Source organism: Nicotiana sylvestris, chromosome 7, assembly GCF_000393655.2.
Source record: "Nicotiana sylvestris chromosome 7, ASM39365v2, whole genome shotgun sequence".
Taxonomy (NCBI): domain Eukaryota; kingdom Viridiplantae; phylum Streptophyta; class Magnoliopsida; order Solanales; family Solanaceae; genus Nicotiana; species Nicotiana sylvestris.
In genome coordinates this window covers 143,803,271-143,817,033 of record NC_091063.1, presented here as the reverse complement: position 1 = coordinate 143,817,033, position 13,763 = coordinate 143,803,271, and the positions used below count along the sequence as shown (strand labels likewise).

The window sequence follows — 13,763 nt, the reverse complement described above, 5'->3', positions numbered from 1 at the left end:
GCAGGTAATTGGTCCAGATCGAGAGGTCCTTTCCCCCGCTACCAAGCCAGACCCCATCACCCAAATTACCCACACACTCCAAATTACCCCCACAGCCCTACTACCCACCACAAAAACCACATTTCTCCGTCCATCAAGCCCAAACATATACCCAGCCTCCGGCTCGCCCACAGTGGCGCGCGCCGGCTCCCCAAAGTACCAATCGACCTCCACAGAATACATATCCACCTCTACAAAACATATATCTACCACCAAGGGCCTACAGGAATCCCGCAGGGCCAGGTTTCCGGGGAATCAAACTTTCAGAAATGAAAGGGTGCAGAGACAAAGAACATTCACTGAGTTGGGAGAAACCTATACTGCTTTGTTCCACAAATTAAGGCCGTTAGGTTTGTTGAGTCCTGTTGAGCCCAGATTGCTGAATCCCCTTTCCCAAAATATGGACCACTCGGTAAGCTGTGAGTATTGTTCGGGGGCTTCCGGACATGATACCGAGAAGTGCTGGAAGTTGAAACGTGCAGTGCAAGATCTTATTGACACCAACAAGATCGAGGTTCAGACACCGGAGGCACCCAACATCAATTAGAACTCATTGCCAGCACACCACGAAACCCACATGATCGAGCTTGTGCATGAAGGAGGGGAGATAAAGAAACCCTCACAGACGGTGATGATGATCCGTGCCAGTCCAAAAGAAAAGTCGACAGGTGGAGAAGAGGTGGTGCAGTTGGAAAAGGTAGACGTCAAGCCAGTAGTGGTGATGGGGAAGAGTTCGCATGTTGTTGCAAAGTATCCAGAGCCGGTCAAAGTAACGGTGCGAGGGGTACCAAGCAAGCCAGCATGCATAGGGCCAGTTGTCATCAGGCCAGTAATGCAGATGCCGATAACCAGCGAGAAAGCCGTGCCATGGAGCTATAGTAAAGCGATGGTAATGTACAAAGGGAAGGAGGTTGTGAAAGAAGTATGTGAGGCCCAGGGCTTAACTCGTTCGGGAATGTGTTTTGCTCCCGTAGAGTTAAGAAGGTCCAACCCAGCGGTGGTAAAGAAGCCAATGAAGGAGGAAGAGGCTGAGGAGTTTTTGAAGAAAATGAAGGCACAAGACTACTCCATTGTGGAGCAGTTAAGAAAGACCCCAGCGCAGATTTCGTTACTATCAATGCTGATCCATTCCAGCGATCATTGCCAGGCACTGATGAAAATCCTGAATGAGGCCCATGTTCTGGATAAAATCTATGTAAATCACTTGGAGAGGATAGTGCACAAAATCTTCGAGGTAAACCGAGTGATGTTTTCTGATGATGAATTGCCAGCAGAGGATACAGAACACAACAAAGCCCTATACTTGACCGTGAAATGCGAAGACTCCATGGTCACCCGAGTATTGATTGATAATGGATCAAGAGCCAATAACTGTACTTTAACTACTCTGAACAAGCTGAAAGTTGATCATGACCGGATTCACAGGAACAGCGTCTGCGTCCGAGGTTTTGATGGAAGTGGTACCGACACGGTGGGTGATATCATACTGGGATTGACCATTGGTCTAGTGGAATTCACCATGGAATTCCAAGTTGTAGACGTGGCAGTATCATACAATCTTCTATTAGGGCGACCCTGGATCCATGCCGCCAAAGCAGTGCTTTCTACATTGCACCAGATGGTGAAATTTGAATGGTACAGGCAGGAGATAGTGGTGCACGGGGATGAAGGTACAAGCATTATGAGTGATGCCGTTGCGCCATTCATAGAAATTGATGACGATAAAGGTCCATGGGTGTACCAGGTTTTCGACGCGGTTTCAGTGGCTAAAATTTTTGAAGGCGAGGACCTTCCACTTCCTAGGATCGCAGCTGCAACCTTCATGGTAGCCTCGAAAATGCTAAACAACGGGTTTGTACCAGGAAAAGGTTTGGGGGTTGATCTGCAAGGTATGGTCCAGCCAGTTTCTTTGCCCAAGAACCTGGACACTTTTGGGCTAGGATTCAAGCCTACGACAGTAGATGTAAGGCAGGCCCGAAAGTTGAAGAAGAAAGTTTAGGTTCTTCCCAAGCCAATTCCACGTCTTTCCAGATCCTTTGTCAGAGCAGGTATCAGAAGGTTGTCAGTCCCCAAAATTCTCGGACCTCTGATTGGGTCAGATGGAGATTTGAATCAGGGTTTTGAAAGGTTGTTCGCCGACGTCAACGTGATAGAAGCTGGAGAAGGTTCCAGTAGGGCAGATATACAGTTTGTGGGGCCAAGGGCCAATATCAACAATTAGGCAGCTACTCCTCTTCCTACCCGGAGGGAGTCTTGGTAGTAGGCTCTGGATTTTCTTTCTTGTTTTCTGGATTATTCCAGAGTTGTAATCCAGTTTTGTTTTATTTTTGTATTCGACAAAAGCGTGAAGCTCTGTTATCCCGCATTTTAATAAAGTGAAAGTTTTCTCTCTTGATTTTGTTTTAATTCTGTTTTCTTCTTTTCTCTTTCTGAACAGTTCTCTTTATATTGGTTCTAATGATATGGCATGTACAATAGATCTTCATCCTAGTCTAAAAAATCAATCTGATTCCGAACTAGTTGTACAAGAGGTCGATTATGATGATGAATCGGAATACGATGAGGATGAAGCCTTTGAAGAGATAAATAGAGAATTAAGCCAGTTCGAAGAGAAACCCAAGCCCAATTTGAACGACACTAAAGTTGTAAATTTAGGGGATGCAGACGATGTCAGGGAAACCAAAATAAGCATCCACACTGAGCCGAACATCAGGGAGGAACTAATCAAAGCACTCATTGAATTCAAAGATGTTTTTGCATGGTCGTACGATGACATGCCGGGCTTAAGCATCGATCTAGTGGTTCACAAATTGCCCACTGATCCGGCGTGCCCTCCCGTCAAGCAAAAATTGAGGAAGTTCAAGACAGATATGAATGTGAAGATTAAAGAAGAAGTAACCAAACAGCTGCATGCAAAGGTTATTCGGGTCACTCGATATCCTAATTGGTTGGCTAATGTGGTGCCAGTGCCGAAAAAAGATGGGAAGATCAGAGTGTGTGTCGATTATCGCAATTTGAACAGGGCAAGCCCCAAGGACAACTTTCCATTACCCAACATCCATATATTGATCGATAATTGTGCTGGACGAGAGATCGGGTCTTTTGTAGATTGCTACGTTGGGTATCATTAGATTCTGATGGATGAAGAAGATGCGGAAAAGACGGCATTCATTACGCCGTGGGGGACTTATTGCTACCGAGTAATGCCTTTTGGCTTGAAGAACGCTGGGGAAACGTACATGAGAGCAATGACTACGGTGTTTCATGACATGATACATAAAGAGATTGAGGTGTACGTAGATGATGTGATCATAAAATCTAAGCGTCAGGAAGACCACGTGGCAGACCTAAGGAAGTTTTTCTAAAGACTTCGAAGGTACGACATTAAGCTCAACCCGGCCAAATATGCATTTGGTGTTCCATATGGAAAGCTGTTGGGATTCATCGTCAATAGGCGAGGCCTTGAGTTGGACCCGTCAAAAATCAAATCCATCCAGGAATTGCCATCGCCGAAGAACAAAACAGAAGTAATGAGTCTGTTGGGAAGGTTAAATTATATCAGCAGGTTCATCGCTCAACTCACGGTGACTTGTGAATCCATTTTTCGGCTACTGAAGAAAGATGTTGCGGTAGAATGGACGGCAGAATGTCAGGAAGCCTTCGACCAAATCAAGGGGTATCTATCAAACCCACCTGAACCAGGAAGACCATTGATTCTCTATCTAACGGTACTGGAAAATTCATTTGGTTGCGTACTGGGGCAACATGATATCACATGAAGGAAGGAGCAAGCCATCTATTATCTCAGTAAGAAGTTTATGGTCTATGCGGTTAAGTACACTCAACTTGAGAAGACGTGTTGCGCCCTAACTTGGGTGGCACAAAAGTTTAAACATTATCTGTCATCATATACAACTTATCTCATTTCACGCTTGGATCCACTGAAGTATATTTTCCAGAAGCCTATGCCCACAGGGAGGTTAGCAAAATGGCAAATATTACTCACGGAGTTCGACATCGTCTGTGTGACGAGGACGTCCATGAAAGCCCAAGCATTGACCGATCACTTGGCTGAGAATCCTGTTGATGAAGAATACGAGCCATTGAGGACGTATTTTCCTGATGAAGAAGTGATGCATGTAGATGAGTTGGAATTATCTGAGGAACCAGGTTAGAAGCTCTTCTTTGATGGAGCCGCAAATGCGAAAGGAGTTAGAATAGAAGCGGTCCTTATTTCTGAAACAGGACATCATTATCCTGTTACGGCACAGCTACGTTTCTATTGTACCAATAACATGGTTGAATACGAGGCATGCATTTTGGGCTTACGGTTAGCTGCAGACATGGATGTCCAAGACGTCTTGGTCTTGGGAGACTCGGACCTCCTGGTGCATCAAATCCAGGGTGAATGGGAAACACGGGATTTGAAGTTTATACCATATTGACAATGTTTGCACGATTTGAGCAAGCGATTTCGATCAGTAGAGTTCAGACACATCCCAAGAGTTCACAATGAGGTTGCCGATGCTTTGGCCACTTTAGCATCGATGTTGCACCACCCAGACAAAATTCATGTTGACCCGTTGTATATCCAGGTTCGTGATCAACATGCTTATTGCAACATGATAGAGGAAGAAATGGATGGCGAGCCATGGTTTTATGATGTCAAGGAATACCTCAGGATGGGGATATACCCAGAGCAGGCCACCGGAGATCAAAGGAGAGCCATTCGGCAATTGGCAAATGGATTTTTCCTCAGTGGAGGAGTGTTATACAAAAGAACACCAGATTTGGGATTGCTGAGATGTATAGATGTTGGTCAAGCCACGACAGTGATGACAGAGGTACATGCGGGAGTTTGTGGGCCACATATGAGCGGATATGTATTGGCGAAGAAGATTCTTCAAGCAGGGTATTATTGGCTCACTATGGAGTGTGAATGTATCCATTTCGTGCGAAAATGCCATCAGTGTCAGATACACAGAGATTTGATTCATTCTCCGCCAACAGATTGCATACAATGTCAGCACCATGGCCATTTGTTGCATGGGGCATAGATGTTATTGGAACGATTGAGCCGGCAGCTTCCAACGGTCATAGGTTCATTCTGGTCACCATCGATTATTTCACCAAGTGGGTTGAGGCTAAAACTTTCAAGTCGGTAACCAAGAAGGCAGTGGTGGATTTCGTTCATTCCCATATCATCTGTAGATTTGGGATCCCCAAAGTGATCATCACGGACAATGGCGCTAATCTTAACAGCAGTTTGATGAAAGAAGTATGTCAACAGTTCAAGATTACACACTGTAATTCCACCCCGTATCGTCCCAAGGCGAATGGCACGGTTGAGGCAGCCAACAAGAACATAAAGAAGATATTGAGGAAGATGGTAGAAGGGTCCAGGCAATGGCACGAAAAGTTGCCATTTGCATTGTTGGGATATCGCACTACTGTCCGCACTTCAGTAGGTGCAACTCCTTATTTGTTGGTATACGGAACTGAAGCAGTGATACCGGCAGAAGTGGAAATTCCCTCCCTCCGGATTATTGCTGAGGCTAGGATTGATGATGATGAATGGGTCAAAGCCCGATTGGAGCAGTTGAGCCTGATTGACGAAAAGAGATTGGCAGCAGTATGTCATGGCCAGTTGTATCAAAAGAGGATGGCAAGAGCATACAATAAGAAGGTGCGTCCCAGGAAATTTGAAGTAGGATAACAGGTGCTGAAACGAATCTTGCCGCATCAGGTCGAAGCCAAGGGCAAGTTCGCCCCGAATTGGCAAGGGCCGTTTATTGTGACCAGAGTGTTATCCAACGGCGCCTTATGTCTGACAGATGTCGAGGGAAGATGCATCGACATGGCTATCAATTCTGACGCAGTCAAGAGATATTATGTGTGATTCATTTGATTGCAATTGATGTTTGTCTGTTTATACTTGGCATTTATCGGAGAATGAAATGACGGAGACAATTCTTCTTCTATCCAAACATTTTAACCTTTGCTTCCCCTTTTGAGCCTTATTTATTCTTTCATACCCCTCTTTTGGAATCAGTAATGAAAATGAAAGAAAAAGAGAAGAGAAAAATAAAAATAATAAAGACAAAAGAAAAGTCACAAGAAAAACAAAGGAATTGGGAACTACGTTTGACCTGATTCCTCATAGAGGATACGTAGGTGCCTCACGGCTCGGTCATAGTGTAACAAAAAACAAAAATCCCCAAGCAGGAAAAACTGGGGCAGAAGTTGTGTTTATAATTTTGGGAAAGAAAGTTTGATTCCAAGAGTTGTAATATTTTACCCATCAAAATTATTTTGAACCTTTTGATACCCCTTTTCTTTTAGCCATACACAAAAACCCATATTGATATCCAAAAAAGACCTCCCGATCAGTCTCCGAGAAGTGCCAAGTCATGCAAATAGAAGTCGGGAATAACACTCTGATCCCCAACAGAGAAGAGGATCGTAAGCTGGAAATGAATGGATAGCCAAAAGAATCCCCCAGCAGAGAGAGTCATATCGGTAACACTCCGATCCCCAACTGGAAAAAATAAAATAAAATAAGAGAGTCTTATCGGTGAAAACCTCCACAGGCACCATAAGGCGACGTAAGTTGAGAGAAATAAAACGAGAGAGTCTTATCGGTGAAAACCTCCACATGCACCATAAGGTGACGTAAGTTGAGAGAAATAAAACGAGAGAGTCTTATCGGTGAAAACCTTCACAGGCATCATAAGGCGACGGGAGTTGAGAGAAACGAGCGAGTCTTATTAGTGAAAACCCCTCGAAGGGCACTATGAGGCGACAAGACAAGATTGGCAGAAAGGATCCGCATTTGGCAAAGAGTTGAGTGCCTGTTTATCCCCAGCAAGTTGAGGCCGTCCGAAAGATTGATTGATACAAGTAGACTAGGTGGATTAATCTGGAATGCACTACATGATCGTTGGGATCAGTTATATCATTCAGATAAGTTCTTTTCTTTCCTTTTCCCCAGCATTTGTTCCGAAAGATTTCTTCTTTTTCTATCTTTTGAAATCATCACTTTTTCATTTCTTGGTCTAAAGACTTTATCTCCCCAATAGTTTGTTTTTGAAAAGGATTTTTCAGAGCTTATTACCAGTTCCCAAGATGGTGCAAAAACACAATGTGGATAGGACGGGCCAAAGATAAGGCGACAAAGCGAAAAGAAGTTTGTCGCAAGACCAAATGATGAATGGGTCTAGATTCCAAGAGGACCGAATTTCCAGGGGAAATTGGAGAAAAACAGAAAAAACAACAGTTGAAAAGTTATGGATCAAATTCCAAGAGGATCCCCAGCAGATTTGCGAGATGCAGGAACAACTCCGACAGATTATCGACCAAGTTTTGCGATGGTCGGACAACACAGAGCGGGGAAGGAAGAGAAAAGAAAAATCATCCCCAGCAGGAATATCATCCCCAGTAAATAATATCATCCCGACAAGTTTTGTAATAAAACGCAAAGTCGAGAAAGAAGAAAGAGAAAACATCCCCAGCAGGAGTGGCACGACCATTCGCCACGTTTTAAACTAACAAAATTTTTCTTTGATTTGAAGCAGGGACAGGAAATGTTATAGATGATGAAAAGACATCATGATACAAGAAAGATTGTCAAACTAGGGCAGAAAATTTTCTTTCATTTTGAAAAATTTCCGGAAGTCCGATACCCACTTGGGGAAGAAGCAAGATAACATGAGTTTGGGGAAAAATGGTATCCCCAGCAGTTTATGGGAGAAGGCAATACAAGTTTTAAAGAAAGCAATCTTGGAAGAAGCAAGATAACCCGAGTTTTAAGGGTAGTGGTCTCTGAATCAGTGTCATCCCCACCATTGTTAAAAGGAGGGAAATAACTAGTCTTAAAGAAGGAAGATAATTCCCCAGCAGTGTTATCCCCGGCAGGTTTCAGAGAAGTGAAAACATCAGTTTGAGGGAAGTAGTTCCAGTGGAAGGAAAGCGCCAGCTTTAAAGGAAGTAGTCTTTGAAGAAGGAAAATAACATATTATTGAATAAAACACCGGTGTTATCCCCAACAGTTTTCAGAGGAATGAAACACCAGTTTAGAGGGAAGCAGTTCTAAAAAAAAGATAATTTCAAGTTAGAATGAAAATGGTTCAAAAGGCAGGAAGGAGCAACAACAATAAAACACATTTTTAAGAAGTAATTGAAGTCAGGAACCCGCCTGGAGAATGGAGGTATTATCTTTGAGTTGTTTACTGAAGTCAGGAGCCCGCCTAGAGAATGGAGGTGTTGTATCTTTAAGAAGAAGTTGAAGTCAGGAACCCGCCTGGAGAATGGAGGTGTTATATTTTTTAAGTCATAATTGAAGTCAGGAGCCCGCCTGAAAAATAGAGGTGTTATATTTCTTGAGAAGGTTGAAGTCAGGAGCCCGCCTGGAGAATGGAGGTGTTAAGTTTTTAAGAAATTATCGAAGCCAGGAGCCTGCCTGGAAAATGGAGGTATTATCTCTAAATTGTTTATTGAAGTTAGGAGCCCACCTGAAAAATGGAGGTGTTATATTTCTTGAGAAGGTTGAAGTCAGGAGCCCGCCTGGAGAATGGAGGTGTTATGTTTTTAAGAATTTGTCGAAGTCAGGAGCCCGCCTGAAAAATGGAGGTATTACATTTTGAGTTACTGTTGAAATCAGGAGCCCGCTTGGAGAATGAAGGTATTATATTTTTAAGAAGTAGCTGAAGTCAGGAGCCCGCCTGTAAAACGGAGGTTGTTACAGTTTCAAGTCGAAGTCAGGAGCCCGCCTGTAGAACGGGGGTTGTTATATTTTAAGTAGTTAAAGTCAGGAGCCCGCCTGTAGAATGGAGGTCGTTAAATTTCAAGTTGTTGTTGAAGTCAGGAGCCCGCCTGTAAAACGGAGGTTGTTACAATTTCAAGTCGAAGTCAGGAGCCCGCCTGTAGAACGAAGGTTGTTATATTTTAAGTTAAAGGAGTCAGGAGCCCGCCTGTAGAACGGAGGTTGTTATATTTTAAGTTAAAGGAGTCAGGAGCCCGCCTGTAGAATGGAAGTCGTTAAATTTCAAGTTGCTGTTGAAGTCAGGAGCCCGCTTGTAGAACGGAGGTTGTTATAATTTTAAGTGAGAGAGGTCAGGAGCCCGCCTGTAAAATGGAGGTTGTTATCATTACAAGTTGCAGACGAAGTCAGGAGCCCGCCTGGAGAATGGAGGTATTATATTTTAAGAAGTAGCTGAAGTCAGGAGCCCGCCTGTACAACGGAGGTTGTCATATTTTAAGTTGACGGAGTCAGGAGCCCGCCTGTAGAATGGAGATATTTATTTTAAAGTTGCGGTTGAAGTCAGGAGCCCGCCTGGAGAATATAGGCTGATTTATTTGCAAAGTCGCTATTGGAGTCAGGAGCCCGCCTGTAGAACAAAGGAATACACGTTCGAGTTGAAGTCAGGAGCCCGCCCTCAGAACAGAGGAATACATTTCAAGATCAAGTCAGAAGTCAGTAATGTGGAGGGTTACAACAAAAATACCCCCAGCATGAATCCCATTCTAGAAATCAGAAAGGAGACTATATGAGCAAGTCGAAGATAGATACGATTCTGTAATCATTAGTTTAGTCTAGCTTTTGTTTTCTTTCTAGCAATGGTGTAATAAGGAAGTCGGAAAGCAGTAGTAACAGCATGCAACAACAGTAACAGCAACATCACAGTCCCATGGTAGTCCCAGCTACAAAAACTTCCCGAACTACATTAACCTGATTCCCTTCTAGCCAGGGATATGTAGGAAGCCTTTGAAGCAAAGAATCGGTTAAATCTTTTCAAAAACGCTTCACACGGAGTATTCCAACGGGCAAAAATCGCTCGTGTCCGCTCACTTTATCTTTGCACGAAAACTCTTTGTATTTTCGGACAAAGAGAGGCAGTTGTGAGCACGTGATTTTTGTTTCACGAAAACTACTCCAAAAGAAATCGAAAAATAAAACAAATTGCCTTTGGGTACAATTTTGAGAATTTTGCGTAACGTTTTGGATAATTATTTTTGTCTGTGAATATTTATTTTGTTTTAATTAATTAAAAAATACCAAAATACATGTTGCATGTATATTTAGGATTTAATTGTGCATTTTTGAATTAATTAAACCATATCCTATTTTTAAAAGAATAAAAATCACAAAAATATGAATTTTGGTAGCTTTGTCATTTTATTGTTTAATTGTGTGATTTTATTTTAATCAATATTTGATCTTGTGTGTTAATTATTGTTAAGGGTTAATTAATTTCTTTTAAAAAAATAATCTTGGTTTTACAGTTTAATTTAGGAATTTTTGTTTTTAAGAATTAAAAGAAAATGAAAAAAAAGAGTGAAAATTGGACCAAATCGGAACTGGGCCAATTTCAATGCAAAACCAGGCCTAACTCATATCAAACGATCCAGTCCAATAAGCTCGGTCTCTCAGACAATCCAAACGACGCCGTTTCGGCGCCTCAGATCTAAGCCATTGATTTGTTTCCATTAGACGGCTCGGTTCAACCCAGCATTATTTGAAACGACGCTGTTTTAGGCAAGTTGATCCGAGCCGTCCATTCCCAATGATCTAACGGTCCCAGCCTTCCCCCATAACCCGGTCCATTTCAACCCAGGTCAACCCGGTCTCTTAATGAGACCAAACGACACCGTTTGATTTAAGTGAATTGATCTGGACCCTCGATCTCTCTTGATCGAACGGCCAAGATCAAACCACCCCCCACTATATAAATGCAATCTCATACCTAGCCCCCCCAATCCAAACCCCTGTTCATCATTGTTTTTCAGAGACGAGGAACCCTAATAGCCGCCACCTCATCCCTTCACCGTAAGCCCGGTGGCGCCGGCTCCGATGGCCGTGAAAATAACAACCCTGAACCTCCTAACCACCCTTAACACGATTCCATACTCCATTAACCTCGAAACATACTACAGCTTCTCGAATATTCGATCGAAGACCCCGTCCCAAACCCTACCTTGTCCACTTAACCCCAAAATCACACCCAATAATCCCCTTTACCTCATTGTCACTAATTCCTAACCAGATGGGCTCGAATCCGAGTAAAACTCATCGAATGGCGGATCTAGGGTTCGACAGTTCGAGACTATTTCGAAGATGTCAGGGTCGAACGGGTTCTGGTTAGTATTATAAGCCTATTTCTAATGAAATAGACGTATAATACTAACTGGAACTCAAGTTCGAAAGGGCATATGGGTGAAATCCGAGAAAAGAACAGTGAGTTCTTCTTAGCTTCTTCTTTTCCTTTTTTCTATGTGTTTGTTTGTCTGTGTAATTAGTCGTTTCTTTAGGTTTTCAGTTTAAGTTAATCCAGTATATATTCTGCTTCTTTTTCTGATTCTGGTTAGATTAAATATTCCAATATTTGTTTGAGTAGTTCAATCAATTCTTCGTTTGCCTAAATTAGGTTCATTGTAATTCGTCTTTTGTCCGTTATTTTCTCTCTTCTCCATCAGTTTATGTTCTGTCAATTAATAACATAGGTTATAAATAGTTTCGTCGATTAATTCGTTCTTGTTTGTAGACCAGTAAGTTCGTCAAATGGTTTAAAGTCATGTGTTGTGTGTGCTGATCTGTAGACACTTAGCTCTCAGTGTCATTATACTGACAGTGATCCGGCATTTTGGATAGGTTTAACTTAGAATTGTGTTAGCTTAATCCCTATATCAAGTTTCAGCTTCAATAATTCTGTTGAGTTCTGTGTTGTGTTAGTTTGGTTTTGATTTAAATTCAGTTCATTTGTTTCAATTGAAATTCAACCTTAGTCATTCAGTTGTCAGGAGGATTGGTTATAGCTGTTAATCAGAATCAGTTTTAGATGATTGTTAGCTTGAACAGATTTTAGAGTTAAAAGGTTTTAATACAGATGAATAATTTTTATTGGGGCAGTAATATTAAGGGGTTTCAGGGATGATTTGTGAATGGAATAGTTATGATAATATTTTAATGTTAGTGTCTTGTTAGTGGGGTATTAAATGTCTTTAAATTAATGAGTTAATGGGAACAAGAGGGAATTGGGGCTGAAAATAAGGAAAAGCATTCCTTAGTGGGTTTTAAGTGGAAATATGCAAATTTTTGTTTGCTGGGGGGTCGGGTAGTTAAGTTTTAAAGAGGGGGCAGGTCTGTAATGGCTATAAAATAGAAGGCATTTGGACAGATTAAAGGAGGAAATTTTTTTGGGAGATCAGAAATTCAGAATTAGAAATATATAAAATAGGCTGACTTTAATGTTGAGGAGGTCAGTTGAGTTTGAGAGTAAGAAAGTCTAGTCTGCTTTGATTGCTGAAAATCAGTTAAAAGAGTAGGGTTTCTTGAAAGTGTTCTTCTTTGAGAGTTAAAGAATAGAGAGTCAGAAAGTACTGTTTCATTGCATTTCTGAGTTTGTTGTGGGTTTCCCCGTTACTGTTCCATTGGTTATTGCTGGGATTTTGCTGGTTTTAATCTGTTATTGGGCTATTGTTGCTGTGCTGCTACTGCATCTGCTGTTTCTCATCTTCCTCTTCTTTTGTTTCCAATACCAGGTACACGACTGTAACACTGGCTATTATAAGCTGAAATATGGGGAAGCATGAATACATATAAAAATGGAAGTCTGAAGTTTGATTCAGCTTTTTCTTTGTTTACTGATTGTAGTTAGAACATTTTGTATACTACTGCTATGTAAATTTCTGATGTTTTGTATAGCTGGACTGTTATATGTTGATGCCTAAGTAATGTAGACGCAATGGTTTAGTGTAGTTTAGATTTGATTTATATATGATTGTATAAAGTGGACTGAAGTTGGACGTGTATGTTTATGCTAATTAGCCTGCATATTGGTGCTAATCACCAATCTTGATATAAGATGATTTATCCATGTGGTTTAAATGTTGAAAAAAATCAGAATAGTTTGAAGCATGAGACAAAATGTGAGATTTACATCTTTCACGTGTAGTGATAAGTAGAAATTGGTTGTCATTTAGGATATAGGCATTAATTCAAAGACATCCTTTTGACATTTGTTTGCTAATAACATTTCCATATCATAGCTTCAAAATATTGGGTGTTTTGAATATTGATCTAGTAAGGCTAACTTGAATCAATTGGTTTAATCAGTCTCTTCGCATCTTTGGCAAAAATCATGTTTCTAGTAGTGACTTGAACAACCCCAAATGTAGTAGTGGTAGTAGAATTAATAATAAAATTAGGATTATCTTTTTTTTTTCCGAAAAAATATATATAGAAAATCATAGTCATTTTAGCATGGACCTTTAAATAAAACATGAGACGAGCCTCGCCGGATAAAACGTGTTCATTGCGAGGCTCTCAGTAATTGGCTAAAAATAAAACATTTAGAATTCGGGATGGGTCGTTTAGTGAATTTCACGGCCCTCCCCAAAGATAATAACGCGCTAGTCACTTTAGGCACGCTTTTAATAATTTACTTTCTTAAACCCGGGTGTACATTTATGTGACCCAAATCCAAATCTCGACGGAGTCGAAATGTGTCGATAACCACAGGTGCATTGATGTAACATGGTTCGAGATGTATTTTACAACTTCGCAATTCCCGTTAAAAAATAATAATTATAAAAGCGTTAAACAATTAAAATTTGCACATAGGTTCAACATGTATTAAAATCAGATAAATAAGCCGAATATGACAGTTGAGCGACCGTGCTAGAACCACGGAACTCAGGAATGCCTAACACCTTCTCCCGGGTTAACA

At 41.4% G+C, this 13,763-nt stretch overlaps 1 protein-coding gene across 1 annotated transcript; it reads left to right on the top strand.

Moving 5' to 3' along the window:
• The first annotated feature begins 616 nt into the window (after nucleotides 1-616).
• LOC138873884 (uncharacterized) lies at nucleotides 617-12,627 on the top strand. The gene is made up of 5 exons (XM_070152371.1): nucleotides 617-1,570; nucleotides 1,658-1,928; nucleotides 2,139-2,226; nucleotides 2,477-2,789; nucleotides 12,577-12,627. The coding sequence occupies exons 1-5, from the start codon at nucleotides 617-619 to the stop codon at nucleotides 12,625-12,627; spliced, it is 1,677 nt and encodes a 558-aa protein (XP_070008472.1).
• Nucleotides 12,628-13,763: the final 1,136 nt, after the last annotated feature.